The sequence below is a fragment of the Salminus brasiliensis genome, chromosome 11 (genome assembly GCF_030463535.1).
Source record: "Salminus brasiliensis chromosome 11, fSalBra1.hap2, whole genome shotgun sequence".
NCBI lineage: Eukaryota > Metazoa > Chordata > Actinopteri > Characiformes > Bryconidae > Salminus > Salminus brasiliensis.
Genome location: NC_132888.1, coordinates 22,960,069 through 22,982,407, shown reverse-complemented (window position 1 = coordinate 22,982,407; position 22,339 = coordinate 22,960,069). Strand labels below are relative to the sequence as shown.

At 35.6% G+C, this 22,339-nt stretch overlaps 1 protein-coding gene across 1 annotated transcript; it reads right to left on the bottom strand.

Moving 5' to 3' along the window:
- Nucleotides 1–1,065: 1,065 nt before the first annotated feature.
- Nucleotides 1,066–20,906, bottom strand: itgae.2 (integrin, alpha E, tandem duplicate 2). The gene is made up of 31 exons (XM_072691244.1): nt 20,799–20,906; nt 20,582–20,684; nt 20,296–20,369; nt 20,093–20,166; nt 18,559–18,667; nt 18,393–18,476; nt 18,160–18,281; nt 14,094–14,245; nt 12,325–12,478; nt 9,892–10,039; nt 9,686–9,756; nt 9,470–9,596; nt 9,229–9,356; nt 8,940–9,077; nt 8,631–8,852; nt 8,166–8,299; nt 7,859–8,001; nt 7,627–7,778; nt 7,386–7,505; nt 6,074–6,147; nt 5,700–5,823; nt 5,500–5,592; nt 5,299–5,381; nt 5,123–5,203; nt 4,932–5,016; nt 4,646–4,750; nt 4,535–4,567; nt 2,625–2,705; nt 2,381–2,467; nt 1,330–1,440; nt 1,066–1,247 (listed from the first exon to the last, which is right to left on the bottom strand). Exons 1-31 carry the CDS (start codon nt 20,842–20,844, stop codon nt 1,170–1,172), a joined length of 3,336 nt encoding a protein of 1,111 aa, XP_072547345.1. The 5' UTR covers nt 20,845–20,906; the 3' UTR covers nt 1,066–1,169.
- Between the last annotated feature and the right edge of the window lie 1,433 nt (nt 20,907–22,339).

Sequence of the window (22,339 nt, the reverse complement as noted above, 5' to 3'; positions counted from 1 at the left end):
TCCTTGGTCTTCTAGATCTCATCCTGACCGTCACAGTTGTCCAGTATTCATTTCTTAACATTCTGCACTGTATTTATGGTCTGTTGTACGTGTTGTCTATGCACCTCGCGATTTGTCTGTTGTCCTTGCACTACTGTCCCATGTCTTTACCTATTACTGGGAATTTACAACCCTGTATTAGTATAATGACAGTAAAGTTGATTTGAATGGTAGGAACTTTAAGCTGAGCTTAGCTATCTCATTATAGCCTTCCCCTGTATTGTGAACATCGATTGCCTTTGTTTTTAGATCTTTAGACCATTGCTTAGAGGAGCCCATGTATGATGAGTCTTAGTACAAGATAGTTAGTACAATAACATTTATAAATGAGCTATATATTTGATTTATATATATAATATATGAGCTGAGCTGACCGTTCCTATTGACATGTGGTGACGTACCTTAGGCCTGATCCCCCCTCCCCCATGGAGCCCTGCTGGTGACATTTCACATAAATAAATCTAGTAAGAACTTTAGTAAGGTGTGGGAACAAGATCTTGTCTTACTACGTTGTGCTTATGACTTTTTTGTGCTTATGAATTTTATTTATGTGGAATGTTACCAGCGGGGCTCCGTAAATTTTCTAATAAAGACTCTTTGTTGCACAGGGTACAGAGCCCCGCTGGTGACGTCCTACATACATGAGGTGGCCACAACTTAGTAAGACGTGGGAACGAGATAATAAAGTCGTGGTCATGACTTAGTAAGACGTGGGAACAAGATCTCATCTTATTAAGTCTTGGCCATGACTTAGGATGTCATTTCCATGCCTTAATCAAACTTAATTATCTCGTTCGGACGCCTTACTCGGTCATGGCCACGACATTGGATCCCATGCCCCCCACGCCAAACAGCTTTATTTATAGAAGGCGTCACCAACGGCTAACCTGATGATTAAAAAATTATAAAATATGTTGAATGTCTATTTTTCCAGTAGAGTCATGCAGATGAAACAGGCCATTTAATACATACTCCAGTATTTTATTAAAATACAGAATTTCAATTTTACATTTCAATCTATAAATATAATGATATAATGATATATAGTTTAGGCTGCTTGTAAAAACGTAACATAAAGAGATACCAAATGACACAATATTTTAAAAAGTCAAAGTAATGGTCAGGGATGACTAGTCTGGCTGATACTTGACAGACCCGGTTGTACTCTGTGTTCGTTCCAGATGACGCCGCCGCCGGAAGAAGCCACACTGCAGGGAAAAGAACACGTGGAAGGTTAATAGGTCATTTTAATAGAAAGTTTAGTCATCAAAGAAGACCTTTTGATTTTACCTTTATAAGAACAACGATGATGATGATTAAGAGGAGAATCCCCCCAGTGGTACCACCTATAATTGGGGCAGTGGATTTTACAACCCTCAGCTTGGTAAGTACCACCTCCACCTGCATTCAAACGGAAACACATCAGATGGGACACAACAGCACAATTGGAGTATTTGGATGCACAGAACTGTGGGGAAGTCTAGGAAACAAATATAAGTTAAGTATTTAAGTATTTAAATTATTTAAATGAGCAGAATATGTTTATATTTTCAAAATCCTGAAGTGGCTGGAGTTCACAAAAGAACCAAACCTGTGTTCTTCCAACTGTGTTATTCTTACCAACATATGAATTACCGACTAACAGCCCATTCTGAATACTCACTACTGTATTTATGGTTTTGTATTTATTCTGTTACAAAAGCAATTGAAACATTCATCAAGATGAATCCCATTTTATACAGGTGATCACAGTTAAACTTAAGATTTGCCTTATTTGCTTAAATGACTTTTTAAAATGACTTGATTATTATGTTTATTATAATATATTTAAAAAGCAATGTTGTGTAATGCTATGTAATCTTTCTCTACTGGCAAAACACTTTATAGTAAATAATTATCATTTTGATAACTATTTTGATGATCTGTTTAGGACTTAGCGCAGCACTGTACTCTAAGGCTGGGCAATATGAGGACATGTTCTGGTATTGTGATGATTTTTTTTTTATTGTGATTCACAATATGCTTTTCTAAGCATATAGAGGATGTTGTTATTGCTTAAAGAACACTGATCAACTGCAGGCTGCATTACCAACAGTGTAATTACACTGGTTTGGTTTATTAAGATGAAGAGCAGCAGATGTTGAATAAAAATCACTGTATTCGATACAGGAGAGGATCTGAATAGTATTTTTAAGAATCAGTCACTGCCAAAATAAATAAGTATGTGGTCACATGGGTCATGATAAATATTGTGTATTGTGAAAATGTTCATAAATATCATGATGTCTTTTTTTTTTATCATATCGTCCAGCCCTGATGTACTGTAAGATGACTCCCCCACCTCATCTTTCATCCTCATGTCTTGTCCTTTATAGATGTTCTCATCAAAGCTGAGTTCTGCTGTAGCAGTGATCCTCTCAGTTGTATCCTGTTCAAGTTCAGAAGATATGATCTTAGACCTATGCACAATTTGTTTTTTCACTTGATTGGCTAAAAGAATATTCCACTTGCAAACAAGTTACTAAGCAAAAGAAAGTTATTATTATAGCACTTATTATAGTAGTAATAATTTTGTTCTACTGTACCTTAATATCATGAATCACGGCCTCAGTGTCAATGATAATGGGTTGTAAGTCTGTCAGAATGCATTTAACGCGATGGTTGCTCTAGTAAACACAGCAAACGAAATGAAAAGTAAGACATATTCAAGCATGTTCAAAAACCACACCACCAGATTTACTGTTAACGGGAAATGGTGTCATGTTAACTTGTTTCCTCCTTAACAAATGAGGCCATTACTGGTGCGTTTTCCTGCTCGCATGTCTTTTGCTTCATTTGCATGCGCTGTTAGTGATTCATAAACCACTGATCTGTCTGCATTGAGCAGCATGACAGACATCTACCTATCTAACGATCTGGGTTTCCTCTATCAGGGGGATTTGAGTGTGCTTTAAGAGACAATAGCTTTAAATGAGGTTCAGAAAAAAAAACATCCAAAAAAATCTGGCTTTTTAAAAAGTCATTAAAGCATACCCAGCACATCTACACTGTAAAACAATTCAATAAATTAACTGATTACAGAGTGTTTTTTGAGTTAACCAACTTAGTTTAGTCAGTAAGTTTAGTCCTGCATCTCAGTGTGGTTAACAATATGTTTTTGAGCCTCTACAAATTCGTAAAAGTGCTTCTACTGAAATGACTTTTTTTTATTATTTCTCCCTCTCAATTTGTTTATTCCCATCTGCGTGGTAGAACCTCCTCTATCACATAGGGGGAAGGTCTTTCTGTTCTCAGACTCCTGACCAAGGAAGGCTGTGATGCTGAAGGGATTCAAACCTATGACCTCTAACTAAAGGCAATTAGACAGCTGTGCCGCTCTAGAGCAGGGAAGCCATGTACTTTTCTGTGGCCAAGAAATAACGTAAAAAAGAATGAATGAAAAGTGGCACAACAGTCTATCTGCCTGCTCATTAAGTGTGAGGAGAGCATAAGTTCAGATCCCAGCAAAGAGCTCAGTGCTCCATTGTCAAAACCCTCCTAGTCTGGGGGGACGTCATGTGATAGTGGGAGTTCTAATCTACAGATGGGAATGAACAGAAAGAATGATAAGGGGGAGGAACACCGGCTAAACATCTTACACATTTCAGCAATTTCAGCTGCAGCTCATTTTTGAGCTGTTGACCAAACTGGGAGGCCGAAGTAAAAAATATGAGTTATGTTTGAGAATAAGAATGTTTGACTAAGTCGAGTTATATGGCACTCATATAGCACTCTATAATCAATTACTTCACTGAAATCTATTACTCAATTACATCAAGTAAGCAATTACTTCACTGAAATCTATTACTCAATTACATCAAGTAAGCAATTACTTCACTGAAATCTATTACTCAATTACATCAAGTAATCAATTACTTCACTGAAATCTATTACTCAGTTACATCAAGTAATCAATTACTTCACTGAAATCTATTACTCAATTACATCAAGTAAGCAATTACTTCACTGAAATCTATTACTCAGTTACATCAAGTAATCAATTACTTCACTGAAATCTATTACTCAGTTACATCAAGTAAGCAATTACTTCACTGAAATATATTAGTCAATTACATCAAGTAAGCAATTACTTCACTGTAATCAATTACGTCACAGCACCCAAACTGCCTGTATATCTTTTTTATGTCTTGCCGTCACGTTTGGACAGAAATCATTGTTACACACGGCAGATTTAGATTTTCATGATGTCAAATATTGCAGCATTAAACCAAAATACCAAAATAAATTTATGGCATTCAAAATAAACTGTCTAGAGGAATCTGTTAATTTTTTTTATAGTATTTCAGTGTAGTTTAGAGAACTAGAGAACGACAGCGCTCGGACACAGAAGCTTCATCAACTTTTTAAGAGATGAGTAAATATCAGTCATTGGGCAGGATTAATATATATATATAAATAACAAATCTGAAAACAAAGAGGAAAATGAGTCTCTCACCTCTGTGTTTTCTGCAGAGAGCAATGTACAATTCTAAGAAGAAAGCAAAAATACGTTAATGGGAGAACCTGTATTCTGTGGGATGTCACAACTTATCCAGAATGCACGTACCTGCTTAGGTTCAACTTTCTTGATGAACACTTCTGTTTCATGTGGTTTGTTTGGTATTGTTATGGTCACTTGTATTTCGGCCTTGTACTTGTTTTCACCCAGCAGCTGAAAACGTAAGAGCGACCACAGTGGCAAGTTAGGTGTACGTGATTCGTCTGTTCATCACGAATGAATGTGAAAAATCATAATAATATGGAAAGAGTCGTGTTCCTACAGTGGCAATGATGTTCACCACTTTGCTGTTCCTAACTGTGACTGAACTCAACCCATCCTATTAAATCAATACCTTAAAAGTGAACTGCAGCTTTTGTGCTTTTGTGGCCTTGCTTTCGTCCCCTTCCGTAATATTTAATCTGTTAGGTGAGGCCGTGCTGTTGAAATAAATAAATAAATGAACAACCATTCATAAGCAAAATTTCATAAATGTAGGTCTGACTGTTTGAGTATTGACGTATTCCATATTTGTTATACGTTTACCCAGTAAGCTGAAGTTTGAGGGCATTTTTCACTCTAAAATCATAATTCCTACGATCCAGCTCCTCAGTGCCGTTATTTCCACTGGAAGTAAGCATAAAAAAGTAAGCAACATTTGACCAGAGCATACAGTAAATAGTTCTGAGAATTTCTTTAACGAGTACGTTATGATGACCAACCCTGTTAAAACAGCCCTGATTGCAGCATTCGTCAGGTCTGACTTTGTGCTGTGTATAGGCTGCCAGTCGACTGTGACCCTGGTCTGTTGCAGTAAAGAACATAAGAAGGAGCATGAGAAACAGCAGCCATTTCTACACTGAAATGTTCGAATGTCATATAAAGAGCCAGGATGCTTTGCCACTAGAAGGCTTTTTTCTTACATTTGCAGATTTTCTGAAAACGGGATGCAAGAGTTTGCATGTTATTTGGAGGTTGTCACTTTGCACCTCACACCCCTGTCCTCTCTCAATCTTCTGTAAACCCAGACAAAAACATCATGATGGCAAAGCAGAACCACCGGCAGTGCTTTTAGGACAATTAATGGTTCATAAATATGAATGAATGTACAATCTGGATTTACCTTTGGCTGTAGTATGTTAGGATAAGTCAAAGTCAGAGTTGTCATATACGAACTACTCCCAAGGTTTTTCAGATTAAAAGTCATACTCAAGGATTGAGAGGATCCAATGATGATCAATTCATCACTGCAGTAAAAAAAGTCAGTAGTAAAAACAAACAAAAAAAGTCAGTAGTAACAGAAACAGTATGGCAGGCATCATTCTGTGCTAAGAATCGTACTCCAGTGTTGCTCAGTTCTGCTCGTGCTGTTGTCCAGGACTGTGCAGCGTTGTGTTCTCATTGTAAACTTGCAAATGGGCAGTGCAGCGATATTGCAGGGCCATAACTTACATTCACTGTTCTGGCTAGCACTCGAATACTGAATGATAGACTCACCTTAGTTGTGAATCATGTAATGAAATCTTTGGCTGGCAGCGTTCCAGGTCTTTACACTCCTTTTCAAACTTAATCTAAACCATTGAAACAAATTAAGTCAGTGTAAAATGTAGGTTGAATTTCATACAAGTGTAAAAAGACCTTATAACAGCCTGTGTTGTTTTATGTTTGGCTTATTTATATATGTATTGGCTTAAAAAATACACACTTTGCCAAAATTAAATTTTTAGAGAGTATTTAATATCATCTTATTTTTTTAATTATCTGCCTTTTTACACCACTCTTGAAATATGATGAATTCTGGATATTCATTTCATTAAAACTCAACTCTCAGTGCTCTGCAGCTTTCTCTAACATTTTAGAATGTTCTGCTGGACCATTAATCAATTTGGATGCAGCAAATTTTTTACAATTATTTTATTCACGGCTTCCTAGTGTCCCACTAATTATTTGGGACCTGTGAAGTTGCACAGGTCCCAAAGAAGAAGTTGTCTGCAAACAAACTGGGGTGAGTTTCCTGAAAGCAAGCAATCGTGGCGAATAACGAACCTTCTAAAGAAAGACGTGAGAAAAGAACAAGTCAATTCTGTGCCTGAGTTTACCGAAGAGCTTTGTTTTTCGTTTGTAAATATATTGTTGTTTATTGTAGGCAGTTAATTTTTAGAAAGAAGCACAACTCATGATTCAGTGTGTAGTGTCTTAAAATGTAAGATGTAACAAATAACAAAACTAATATAGTCTAATTTAGTCAAATAAGTCATACAAACATACATGATTAAATTAAGAATAATTACACATGTGGACATCCTTTGTGGGCATATCAGGCACTGATTTAATGGCCACTTGGCCTTGGTATGTGTGTTTATTTACTGAATTTAACATTAAAATAAAAATAACATGTGATGTGCCATTTATTTGTACATGCAACATTTATTGATTGATTTATTTATTGATTTATTTATTTACTGATTTGTTTATTTACATATTTTAACTACACAAATACACATATGATTTGACCAGGTGTCTAAACTTTGGCATTGTTGTAATAATAATAATAATAAAAATAAAGAAATAAATAGTAGGTCGGGTTACTCATTAATTTACAAGTTTGTTTACATAGTAGTTTGGTTACCAGGGTTTTGGGAAACGGACGCTAATTAGCGAACATTCTTAAGAACTAATTAACAAAGTAATTAGCGCCACAAAGCTTTTGGGAGACTCAACCTGAATGATTTAAAAAAGCAATTCCACAATGTTGAACAACTTTGTATAGGTAATACTTTTTAAAGATGAATATATTAAATTCACGTACCTCTGTCATGAACTCTGTTGGACTAAATTCATCAAGAACTCTCACAGGGATTGCATCAGGGGTTGAGAGCAACTTAAACTGTATCTTGATTTTTATAGGTGAAAAACAATCATTACAGCCCTGTAAACAGACACATGTAGCATCATGATCAATCTCATAAACATTTTAATAAAACAAAAACAGATTCTTGTCTTCCTGCATGGAAATATAAAAAATAAAATAGATTTCAACATAAACTTACCACATATTTTAATGTTTTACGACCAATGCAGTTTATCTTGCTTGTCACTTGGAATGTGGTTTGCTTTTCATTTTGGTCACCAAAAACTAGTCGTTTTTGTTCTTTACCAAAGTCCAAATCAATTTGGTACTCAATGTGTAGCTGTTCATCATCTAAAAGTACAGCGTGTGAGAAAGTGGCTATAAAAAAACATTTGTAGCTGATTCTCTCAGTACTGGGTCTTACTACTTACCGGCAATTTTTCTCCTCATGTCATCAAAGCAAATTTGAATATATGTGACAATGGAGCTTGATTCATGGTTGGTCTGATGAGCAAGGGGAATCTCTGTATGATCAAGCTGTATGGCTGGTTTGATAATGACAACAGGTAATGCCCTGTTAAGAAATATACATAAACAAGCTCATTCATAAGAAGTTGAAAGACTGTAACGGTCTCCTGAAGTCGAATAGTAAATATGATATTCTTGTATAACAAAATCTTTTCATTTTTTCAGTAGATCAGTCAAAATTCCCTGTTTTTATTCTAATTTTTTACTCACTTTAAAACAGTTATCCTGCTTTCACTCCCAACACTGATGAAAGGGTCATTTTGGGCTTTTCCTGAGTCTGACATGGCACTCACTGCCTGGCCAAAATGTACAAGTTTCATCCCAAAATCTGAAGGAGCAATTCTCTGAAAAAAAGAAAAACAAGGAAAAGGAAGATAAGAAATACATGAGCATAAAAATGTAAAAAAAAATCTGTAAATCCATGTTCATGGCATGTCCCTGTAGTTACTCTACACGTTCTCTAAATGCTATAAGTCCGCTAAAGGTGTGTGAGTAAAGCCAGGAGCATGAGGTGCTAAAATAAAGCTAATATTGTACAGCAGTATCCTGTAAAAGTGAAAGCCACACAATAGTAATAATACAATAAACAATATTATTAAACCAAATTACGTTTGACCACTCTTTGATAAAGAGCCCAACATCCAGAATGGATGAAAAGAAAGGTCAAATACAGACCTGGGTAAACTGCTGCTTTATCCCATCTGCAAATCCGTTATATATGTAAATGCTTCCCGAGCTTTCAGTCAGCTCGTCTGCTGCTTCAAGAGGAGCTCCTACTGCCACGTCTCTGTATTTGTTTCCATCAATGTCTCCAATATCCACTATGGCAGAGCCAAACCTTGCATAAATGTGTTTTCCCATTCCGTGCAACACATAGTCTTCTCTCTCAAACTGGCCCTGATGTGGCATTTCAGTGAACAGCGAACAGGTATTAGGTTGAGCTTAAGATCAATAAATAAATAAATAAACAATTAATGGACATACTTGATGCAGTTTATACACCAGAACTTTGCCTTCTTCCCCTTTTACATGAAAATGTGGTGCTCCAACCAACAGGTAATCTGTCTCCTGATTGTTATCAATGTCCAAGGTACAAAGAACCGATCCAAAGTAAGATCCTACCTGTGAAAGCAGTATTTACCTCAGTTAGTGAAAAATAGAGATTTGCAATGATGGTTTCTCTCAACCTGGTGGGATGTGCCCTCTAAACATCTTACCAAAATAATTGATACATTCCTAAAATGATAAATACTGCATTTTCTTATTTTCAAACCTGATCTCCTAGAATCAACTCCTGATCGGTCCCATCAAAGACAAATACTGCACCAGTCAAGTTGTATCTGGGAGCGCCAGATATGTATAGTGTTTTAGTGGCCATGCGGGCAGACGCCACACTGTAACCTGTAACAACCAAAGAAAGTTTGTAGGGATTTGTAGGAATGCTGATATAAGACATTCTACAGTCAGTAGATTCTACAGTAGATTCTACAGTCGTTCTGTACTGAAGATCTTACCCAAATAAGAAAAGCGTGGTTCTTCTTTGGTTGCATTTAGAAATGTCACACTTTTCTCTTCTTTCTTTTTCAGAATAATCCCCCCACTCCAGTCATAGGCCCCCACTGCTCCAAAAAGCATAGATCCCTACAAGAGAAATGTATAAAGAGACATCTCCAAAAGCCAAATACTTAAATAACACAACAACTACGTGCATTTAAGAGTCCAAAGCTTACTTCTTGGGTTAAGTGAGAGCTGAATCCAGCCTCTGCAAGTTCAAAATGAAATCCTGCCCCCTTCTTAATGCCTGAAAAAAGAACGAACACATCAAATGAAGGATATCTCCATTATTATAAATATTATTATTATATATATTGCCAGGATGCCCCTATTTTAATTAAGACAAAACCTGTCAGTCAGACAATGCGCAGTTCTGGCTTACCTTCAATGTTTAATATTTCTTTTTCTATTGAAGAAAGGATGTTTTCCAAGGCTGCGTAACTAGAAACATTAAAGAATCTCTTCTCGCTACCAGATATCTGTATCATTTCTTTTTTTGCTTTAGAACTGTTCAGAACCTCAGATCCAACCTGTGGATAGAACAGCACAGTTTTAGTTTTAGTCCTGTTTGTTATGCAGAAGTAAATGTTGAAACCATTAAATACTGCTGGATCGCCAAAGGTACCCAATAATAGAAAAAAAACAATAAACAGGAATTTTCCTATTAGACTCCATTTATATAATACTACAATCAACTTTTCACTGTATTTCTACACTAACCAAATAACTAGAATGCAACTTCCGTTATTGTGCAAAAGTCTGAGACAAAATCTGAGACAATTATGAGTAAAACTATTCATCTGAGCAGCTTAATTCTTACATTAGAATAAATACAAATAAATAAATACAATAAACAAGCAATACATTAGAAAGTTGCATGTGTGGTGTGTGCTAAGGGGGGAGTTCATTTGACCCCTTCTAAGTTTTTATTAAGAGATTTCTGGGTCCCTGAGAGCTTCTATATCAGTTTCTTAATTCATTTGTTAAAACTAGTTCAAATATAACCATAGAGCAATGGCAAAATACATATTGTAAACATATGCTGTTCCTGAAGTGTTCCTCGCAATGACTTTGTCCACACACGTATTCAAGTCTCTTTACCAGCAGGCCGAGTCGTATGTGAGTGTATATATATATACGCTTGTTTCATAAAGCCTGACAACATTCAGTCAGAGCTTTGACATAGTTACAGAGTGACAGAGTTACTGCTGTCCCCTCTCCCTTAATGCTGTGATGTGCTGTGAAAAAGTATTTCCTACTTTCTTTTAGTTTTGCATATATGCCACATTTCAAATCAACCAGTTAACTAAATGTATGTAACAGTTTCAATTTGACAAGCTCAATTTCACAAGCCACAGCCAGGCATGATTACTTTTAGACCTGTTGAATCTAAACACCATGTAAATAGAATCTGTCTTACAATGTGAAGCAGTCTGGAAAGAGTTGCAAAGCCATTGCTAAGGCATTGTGACACCAGCAAACCACAGTGAGAGGCATGATCCACAAATGGAAACAACTTAGAACAGTGGTGAACCTTCCCAAGAGCGCATTGAGATTGATCCAGGAGGTCAGAGAATAACCCAGACCAACATCTAAAGAACTGCAGGCCTCGCTTGCATCCTAAATGATTGCACAATAAGAAAGCCACTGGGGAAAATTGTATCTATGGGAGAGTTGCAAGATGCAAATCATTGCTGATCTGAAAGAACATGAAGGCTCATCTGGTATTTTTCTCCAAGATTTTTGGTTTAATATTCTGTGGACTTAAGAGTCAAAGGTGGAACTTTTTGGAAGACATGGTTCCCGTTACATCAGGCGTGGTGGTAGTGTGATGGTCTGGCAATGCTTTGCTTCTGTGGGATCTAATGTCATAATTGATGGTAGAATTGGACATTGATCTGAGAAACTCAAGCAAGTCCACCCCTGAATGTCTCAAAAGGTTTTAGAGTGGTCAAGTCAAAGCCCTGACCCAAATTATATTGAGATGCTGTGGCAAGGCCATGCCAAGTTGTAAATGTACATGGTCTTTCAGAGGGCTTTTATTCAGTTTACTTTGTGGTTTAGCTCTTCTGCTTGCTGATGGTGGTGGTGCAGGTCATGGCACTGGGGATATTCCATTTTAGGGGTTTTTCAAGTGTGGCTGATGGAACTACGGCTGGACCTCATACTTCAGAGGCATGTTGCTCTCTCACATCTCTTCACCTTTCGCACTTCATGACATTTCTTTCAGGGAAGATTCTTAACCATGGATGTGTGAATCACTTTGGGAATAGGCTTGGGAATTGACCAAAATCTCTTTGTGTAAGACTTGGATGCAGCTGCTTGGCCATGGAAACCCATTCCATGAAGCTCTCTACGCACTGTTCTCGAGCTAATCTGAAGGCCGCATGAAATTTGGAGGTCTGTAGCAATTGACTCGGCAGAAAGTTGGCGACCTCTGCAACCCCGCTCTGTCATTTTACGTGGCTGAGTTGGTGTCGTTCCCAATCCCTTCCACTTTGTTATAATACCACTGACAGTTGACTGTGGATTATTTAGTAGCGAGGAAATTTCACAACTGGACTTATTGCACAGGTGGCACCCTATCATGGAATTCACTGAGCTCCTGAGAGCGACCCATTCTTTTACAAATGTTTGTAGAAGCAGTCTGCATGCCTAGGTGCTTGGTTTTACACACCTGTGGCCATGGAATTGAATGGAATCATTGAATTCAATGATTTGGTTGGGTGAGTGAATACATTTGGCAATATAGTATATATTGTAGAGTAGAATAAGCAATGCCCTGCCTATAATTGTTGCAAAAATCAGCACTTACCCCTATAGAAAAGCGAAGGACTCCATCCATCTCTTTCATATTCAAGACTTCTTCAAGTGGTCTCTGCGTTCCCAACATTTCTCCATCAGATAATACTATAATCATTTTTTTGGAGTTCTTGTTTGATCCGTTTTCAGGGACAAAAACCTCTGTCCTGTGAAGTAGTGGATGAGACAGAATCTATTAAGGATTATTTGGCAAAATGTAGTAAACACTGATATACTCTGTTCACTAGGGGTGTAACGGTACGTGTACTTCTAGCGACCATCGCGGTACAGGGCGGTACACTTCGGTACAAACAGTCATACGGAGAATACACAGTATGCCTAGACTATAGGTATTTAAGATGGGTAATGTAATGCAGTGGTTATTTCCCTGTAACACACCAGTGAGGGTGTGTTACTGGGAAGTAAGGGTAAGGGTGATCTGATACAGAGCAGCTGACTAACCCCGGCTCAGTTTCTCAAAAGCTTCATAATATTAGGGTAATCTTGATAGTCTTGGTACAGAGAGTGAGTGCATTTACATGCACTTAAGAGTCCAATCACAATTGGATTCCTGCATTATTCAAGTGGTTATATAAACAGCAAACTCACGATTTCTTAGATTAGAGTAAGGAGTAGAAATCTGATAAAGAGAGCTGGATTTTAGCTCAGAAATCCGATTTCACAGTGCATGTATATGCTTTACCCGGATTCCTCTCTGACTGTGGTACTGGAAATAAGCAAGCTGTGTTAAACACAGCACCCGCCAGACGACGTCAAAACATTTACATTTACATTTATGGCGACTTACAAGGTTACTCGTATTACAGCGGTGGGCCACTGTAGTGTTAGGAGTCTTGCCCAAGGACTCTTATTGATGTAGCGCAGAAAAGTCATCCAGACCGGGAATCGAACCCCAGCCTCCCATATGGTGTGGTAGCTCAGTGGCAGGTAGTGGTGTTATCTATTGCGCCACACCAACCACTAAAGCACTTGGACCGGCCACATGAAGTTTGGGTTTTACGTGGCGTTTGCGTCACATCTTAGTCTGTGAGATTATTGGCTGGTTGCAAAGCAGAACTCTAATTACTGCCTGACTCATTTGGATGCATTTTTTACTATTATCTTATTATTACTCAGTTGCATGTAAATGCGTTGATCGGATTACTGACAAAATTTCTGCAGTTTTCGGATTATGAAGTGCATGTGAATGTGTTTTGATGTAATGCTTACACTAGCATTTAACAACAACCTCTCATTTGTGCTAAGAGGGAAATCCAGCTCTGTATCTGACAACCTAGATCTAAACATTACTGAACTGCAAGATTGTAGAGTATTAAGGTCCCCATATTGACTTTTGTATGTAGTAGTATCCTATTCTATACAAACTACCTATGGATATTTTCTGAGTAAACAGTGAGGCACTTTTGTAAGTCGCTCTGAATAAGAGCGTCTGCTAAATGCCTTAATTGTAAATGTAAATAAAAGTCATTATTTTATTATTTTATAACATTTTAGTGTTGAGTAAAAGAACAGGGAACCCCTGCCTTGAGCGATGAGCTGTCAGCAAGTTATCAGTATGCTCCGCAAAGCCTAACTCAAGCTGATTGGTGTCTGAAATGAAAATAGAAATAAATGAGAAGAAACCTAGTCGATCAGTTTTTTTTTTTTTGGAATTGTATTTGCACTGAAGCTGTAATGAACCGTGATTTGGACTGTTAAACCCCTGGTGATTGCATGTTTTTGGTAAACTCATGACCTCAAACTTTTGTTGCGTATACTTACAGAACATGGTAGAGGGCTGAGGCAGTCTTGGTGAGATTGTAAATTTGCTTTATGTTTTTCACCTTATTCAAGGCCTTGGCATAATCTTCATTTTCCAGCAGTGAGAGTTCTGTCCTTATGTTACTTCCAAACTGCACTATTGCAAAGTTACACTGAGGGAGGAATACATAACACAATGGTAATGACCATGGACAATAACAAAGTAAGTGTTATTTGTTAATGTACTTAGGTGCCTTTTTCAAGTATCTGCACTTTTATAAAAAGTATTTCAGGTATATGTACTTCATTATCTCATTCCTTCCAGTTAAATCACTATTTGTAATATTCTGTTAGAATGTTTCTAATACCCCGTTAGAATATTTTTAATACACCGTTAGAATATTTCTAATATCCTGTTAAATCACTATTAGTAATACCCCATTAGAATATTTTTAATACCCTGTTAGAATATTTCTAATATCCCGTTAAATCACTATTCGTAATATCCCATTAGAATATTTCTAATATCCTGTTAAATCACTATTTGTAATATCCTGTTAGAATATTTTGAATACTCTGTTAAATCACTATTCATAATATCCTGTTAGAATATTTCTAATATCCCGTTAAATCATTATTTGTAATATCCTGTTAGAATATTTTGAATACCCCGTTAGAATATTTGTAATAACCTGTTAGAATATTTGTAATATGCTGTTTTGAGTATTTCTAATATCCTGTTAAATCACTATTTGTAATATCCTGTTAGAATATTTCTAATATGCTTTTTGAATATTTCTAATATCCTGTTAAATATTTCTAATATCCTGTTAAATCACTATTTGTAATATCCTGTTAGAATGTTTCTAATACCCCGTTAGAATGTTTCTAATACCCCATTAGAATATTTCTAATATCCTGTTAAATCACTATTAGTAATACCCCATTAGAATATTTTTAATACCCTGTTAGAATATTTCTAATATCCCGTTAAATCACTATTCGTAATATCCCATTAGAATATTTCTAATATCCCGTTAAATCACTATTCGTAATATCCCATTAGAATATTTGTAATATCCAGTTAAATCACTATTTGTAATATCCTGTTAGAATATTTTGAATACTCTGTTAAATCACTATTCATAATATCCTGTTAGAATATTTATAATATCCCGTTAAATCATTATTTGTAATATCCTGTTAGAATATTTTGAATACCCCGTTAGAATATTTGTAATAACCTGTTAGAATATTTGTAATATGCTGTTTTGAGTATTTCTAATATCCTGTTAAATCACTATTTGTAATATCCTGTTAGAATATTTCTAATATGCTTTTTGAATATTTCTAATATCCTGTTAAATATTTCTAATATCCTGTTAAATCACTATTTGTAGTATCCTGTTAGAATGTTTCTAATACCCCGTTAGAATGTTTCTAATACCCCGTTAGAATATTTCTAATATCCTGTTAAATCACTATTTGTAATATCCTGTTAGAATATTTCTAATATGCTTTTTGAATATTTCTAATATCCTGTTAAATATTTCTAATATCCTGTTAAATCACTATTAGTAATACACCATTAGAATATTTGTAATATCCTGTTAGAATATTTGTAATATCCCGTTAAATCACTTTTTGTAATATCCCATTTGAATATTTCTAATATCCTGTTAAATCACTATTAGTAATACCCCATTAGACTGTATCTAATACCCCGTTAGAATATTTCTAATATCCTGTTAAATCACTATTTGTAATATCCCATTAGACTGTATCTAATACCCTGTAAGAATATTTGTAATATCCCATTAGAATATTTGTAATATCCAGTTAAATCACTATTGGTAAAGTCCTGTTAGAATATTTCCAATATCCTGTTAAATCAATATTAGTAATATCCTGTTATAATATTTCGAATACTCCGTTAAATCACTATTCATAATATCCTGTTAGAATATTTCGAATACTCTGTTAAATCACTATTCATAATATCCTGTTAGAATATTTCTAATATCCTGTTAAATCACTATTTGTAATATCCTGTTAGAATATTTTGAATACCCCGTTAGAATATTTGTAATAACCTGTTAGAATATTTGTAATATGCTGTTTGAGTATTTCTAATATCCTGTTAAATCACTATTTGTAATACCCCTGTAATATCCTGTTACAATTTTTCTAATGTTCCGTTAGAATGTTTCTAATACCCTGTTAGAATATTTGTAATATCCCGTTAAATCACTATTTGTAATATCCCATTAGAATGTATCTAATACCCCGTTAGAATATTTGTAATATCCCATTAGAATATTTGTAATATCCCATTAGAATATTTCTAATATCTCATTAAATCACTATTTGTAATATCCCATTAGACTGTATCTAATACCCTGTAAGAATATTTGTAATATCCCATTAGAATATTTGTAATATCCAGTTAAATCACTATTGGTAAAGTCCTGTTAGAATATTTCTAATATCCTGTTAAATCAATATTAGTAATATCCTGTTAGAATATTTCGAATACTCCGTTAAATCACTATTCATAATATCCTGTTAGAATATTTCTAATATCCCGTTAAATCACTATTCAAAATATCCTGTTAGAATATTTCTAATATCCCGTTAAATCACTATTTGTAATATCCTGTTAGAATATTTTGAATACCCCGTTAGAATATTTGTAATAACCTGTTAGAATATTTGTAATATGCTGTTTGAGTATTTCTAATATCCTGTTAAATCACTATTTGTAATACCCCTGTAATATACTGTTACAATTTTTCTAATGTTCTGTTAGAATGTTTCTAATACCCTGTTAGAATATTTGTAATATCCCGTTAAATCACTATTTGTAATATCCCATTAGAATATTTCTAATATCTCATTAAATCACTATTTGTAATATCCTATTAGAATGTATCTAATACCCCATTAGAATATTTCTAATATCCCATTAGAATATTTCTAATATCTCATTAAATCACTATTTGTAATATCCTATTAGAATGTATCTAATACCCCGTTAGAATATTTGTAATATCCCATTAGAATATTTGTAATATCCCATTAGAATATTTCTAATATCCCGTTAAATCACTATTTGTAATATCCTGTTCGAATATTTCTAATATCTCATTAAATCACTATTAGTAATACACAATTAGAATATTTCTAATATCTCATTAAATCACTATTTGTAATATCCCATTAGAATATTTCTAATACCCTGTTGGAATATAGCTGTAATGATGCTGTGTGTCTGCTGTTGGCGTTCACCAACAGATTTACTGCTTTAAATACTGAACATGAAATTTGCATCTGATTAGTGACATTTTTTAATAAATTTGTTTTGTATTTATTAAAATAAAGCACTGTCACTATGACCAGAGGATCGCTAGTTTGAATCCCAGTCATGCTGTTAGCCATTAGCAGCCGGGGTCCAGAGAGAGCACAATGGCCTTGCTCTCTCCAGGGTGGGTAGATAGCACTTTCTCCCCACATCGCACCAGTGCAGTGCTGACCACCTGCTACTTTTAGAAGAAAGTAGGGAAGTGTGGGGCACAAACACATGGGGCAACATGGGGTAACACGTATTGTTTAAAATTTTATATAGTTTAACAGTTTCTATGTAGAACAGGCTTTTGGTCATCATCTTGAATTCCCCAAAAAAGTGTTGTTTTTTGTATTATTTACTTATTTATTTATTTATTTATTTATTTATCTTTTTGCCAAATTTAAGATGACCCAATTACCCAACCCTCTCATTAGTGCTTTCCCCCTATGACATGTAATTAACAGTGTCATTTGTGAAGTATGGCAGTAACTGGACAGATGCAGAATTGTAAGTCCAGAATTTAGTCTTATATATGTCTTGATGCCTGTAGTACACCAACATTTAGAAGCATGTAAGCAACTCACATTGAGAGCTAGTCAGGCTGAAGAACAGCCTTCATATGGTGAGGTTAGTTTCCATGCAGTGTTACAAATAGGAGGCCTGAAAATGAAGCCCGGACCTGTTCACCCTTCAGGTTGTGCATCACTTTCCTCAAATAATATTTCACTCAAGTACACTTACTGTAAAACATGTAGTCCAAACATTTTGCATCACTGTATGAATAAATGTTTTGGCCCGTTCAAAATCATCAGGTCCAATGCTCCCAGAGCCGTCCAGCACAAAAGCAATCTCTGTCCCAGCATCTTCAAACAGACACAAAGAGGTTTGAGTGTTTTTCAAATGATTCCACACTGAAACATAATCTTATAAATCGCTATACACAAGCAATCGACTCACAGCACACACACACATACCTTCCTCTTCATCCTCATCCTCATCATTTGGCTCAGCCTGTCTTCTCTTCCTTGAGTGAGCATTTGTTTTCATTTGCTCTGACACTGAAACAGTTAAAGGGCAATGAGTGGGAAATGGAGGGCAGTTTCTCAATGACAATGTTTTGGTTTGGTTGAATTACGATACCTAATTTGGCAGGATTAATGTCCTCCTTCACCCCTGGACTAAACACATGCACACATTGTCCATTGAAATCCTCAGATGAATGGTTCCTGGTCTGAACTTGATTACAAACCTTGAAAGTTCAGACAACAGTAAAGGATTTTTAGCACTTTTCAGATACATCAGGTGCCTTTTCAGTTTGTGTCAAACCAGGTGGCCAAAATGCAAATAATCAGGAAGTGAGTGGGAGAGGTCATGAGCTCTTTACAGAAACGTGAGACTAGACATGTTACCATAAACATCAAAAGGCTATAATTGTGATTATACATGTACTAGCTTGGTTATAATGGTTAATTTGGTTATAATAAGGTCCATAACGTCACATGAGCAAACAAAAATCCATGTCTTTTCATATTATGTATTTTTTTTCAGAGAGAAAAACATAAAAGAGAAGTCAGCTAGTCTGTCGCCTTAGCGAGGGGAAACTGTGGTTTTACCCAGAATGCTAACTGTCATGAGAATCAGACAGTGAGGCAACTGCACGACATGATCTGATCTACAGCATGAGCACAATTCACGTTATACTTTCCGTATTTACGTAATGGTCACGAAAGAAAAAGGGTGGTTCTTTGCAAATAAACACTCCGTTAAAAATCAAAATATATACTAGTACATTTTGTTTTGAAAAAAATGTTTTTTCAGAACCATACTTACATAAAGTAAATACACTGTCTATACATTTCATTACATTAAGGATATATATATAGGATATATAAAGATATATTAATATTAATTAATAGATTTATTCTTTTTTATATTTAACATGTACTTGCTTGGTGATGTGCTAAGTAGATGTCTTGTTATATCTAGAACTCCTAATCCTAACTCCTAATGGTCCTAATTCCTAACCTGAATCACCAGATAGTGTGTTAACCATTTAAACATCTATAGATAAGCTGTTGTATGAGAGTATCCAAATTAAATGAAACTTAATAGTTCAGTCATTGATATGCAACAAATAATGAGTATGGAGTTTGCTATATGTTTGCTATATACATATCTTATAAATACATGTGAACATGTTAAAGCACCCCATTAATTATATACATTTATAACTATTAACCCCTTAAACAGCCTATAGCCAACAGACCAAAAGAATAGCCCCACCAGTTTGTACAGAAGACTTAGTTTTAGAAAAGCCTGCTGAGTATCTTGAGTTGACGTGTTACATATTCACTTCTTAGGTTAACATCTACAGACACAGGCTTTTGATGAAACTTGGGAAAAACTGAATTCAACAGATGTTATTTAAATGACGAATGTTGATAATCTACTGAATGTACTAAGAAAATTCACATTCTTGTGTGGTAACAAGCAACTTAACTAGGTCATACTCACAGAAAGATCCACTGTGTCTTTTAAAGTATGTATTTTACTATAACAAATCCAATTCAGCTGCTTGTTTTCACACCAATTAGTAAAGTTGGGTTTTACTCAAAACACGAAACCATCAAGCGATACAGAAATGTATCTCTTATCAAAAACACAAAACTGGTACCAGGAATTGCTCTTCCTCTTCACTCGAGATGGATGATACAGACACGATTGGTCTCAGGCCTTTCTTTACATTTTCTGGAAATAATTTAGCAAGATACATCTTCAGGTTACAATGTACTTCAATGTTCAGATCTTTAAACTTTTAAGATCAGTTTTTACTCAGAGATCAGAGATACAAAACATAAAATTGATGTGGGGGCTCACCGGTTTCATTCACTGTGAAACAATGACTGCCCAACCTGCATTTGAAAACTCTTCCTTGGGTAGGGACGTAAATTCTAAAAATAAATAAATTGTAAATCACATCTAATTAAATTATTAAATGAAAGACTACTTTTTTTCACTACATTTTTTATTAGCTTTTAAATGTCAATGCCAGCCAATGATTCACATTCAAGCCTTATTGTATAGAAATAACAGATCTGTAAAGAAGTCTAGATAAATAGAAAAATAGAAAAATGAAATTAAAATGTCAATTTTAGAAACTAACCCATCGTTTGACACAACTATGGTTTGTCCAAAAAGTGGGTCATCTCTCTCAAAGTTGTCTACTGGCTTTGTGAGTAAGTTGAATGCTGCCGTGGTGTATAACCCTGTGATTTACAACAGATAGAAAGATTAAAGCACGCTCAAACACACAGCATTCATATTTTCACCCCTTTTTTACTCAGAATATGACAATATTTCATCTGAAGATTCATTCGTACCTGTCACCAGTAGAAATGCTGCAAACATCTTGCTTAGACAATCCATCTGAAGTGACTGGTAGAGCTAGAGCAGCAGACCGAGAAACCACGTTCTCATTGTGGTCTGGAGCAACAGATGATGAATGTGCTGCAAGTGTTCAACACATTTGAAAACTTGTTTCCGGTTCTGCATTGCCCTGAAAACGGAAATTTGGGAACCGTGAAAAAACATTGGATCAAATATTCAGGACGGTTGTGCAAGACTCTTGAGTACATTTTCTGTAACCCATCAGGCAGTTCCTGTCTAGACTTGCCACAAAGCCATGAGTAATGCATAAAGAGCAGCAGGTCTGCAGTTGGTCATTACCTGTAGGATTTTAATGATAGTATGATTACTGTTTTAGTTAGAGCGTATGCACATGTATGTATAAAAAAAGGGTAAATTTAATCTCATCATACATTTACGTTTATTTCATTTGCATCAGTATAGAAAAGTGAAAAAAACTGTAGTTTCCAAAGCCGGAGTTCAAAAAGCACAAATGTAAAGTTACAGAGAAAGTGGGACCACAAACAACTGTGCAATCCCTGGCCCAGCCAAAAAAAAAAAACACACACACACAAAAAAAACGCTGTTATCTTGGAGAGGAAGAGAAGAAAAGCTCCACTCTCTCACTCTCTCAGATGTGAAACAACCCACAGGTGCTCCTCTTCATCCTTCCACTGTAAGAAGATGACTCAACACTGTGCTGAGGGTCTGAAAGGATATGGAGCTGATCAAGACCCCCTTACTGAGAACAGAGGAAAAAGAAGAAGTCAAACTACTGTAGCTGCAGCATCCCAGAATCCAGGCCTCAGCATCGTTGAATGTGTTTGGGATGATTTGGATTGAGATTGAGACAAAGAAAATGACGTTTATTCAGCTCATGTAATAATTAACATTGAAACTATCTCCTATTATGACCTGGTTACATGAAACCAGTATTTTACAGACTTCTGAAAGCTTTATATCATTAATATCATTAATAAATCAACAATTAAAAATAATCAAACAGTCCTCTACAGCCTGATGCACTGTTGTTGTTGTGACAGCCACTTGGGGGCACTAATGATGAGAGCTCTCAAGTTGGGTGTTTGGACAGGATGCTTGAATTAAATGCCCCAATCGGAAACAGGCTCCTTTTTTAAAACATTTTTTTTGGTAAGTGGACTGCAGTATATCGCAGGACTGTGCTGGAGCCGATAGGGGGGTAGTGGATAGTGATGACCTGCCTATAATCTGGGGTGTGTTATTCTATGAATTATAGATTTTTAATTATTATAATATATGATTTTTATATTACTTTAGAATATAAAGTAATAATATATAATCTATTTATTACATTACTCAATTTCAATATCCACCCATGTGGGATAGGACTCCCTGTCACACAGTGCTGCCAGTGCTGGCAAAATGAAAGCTAGCATGTTCTTCTTTAAGAGTCTACTAAATTTATCCAATGGCAATGGCAAAGGTTTGGGCAGCCCTGGTCAAAATATCTGAAACTGTGATTAGCTATTGTCCT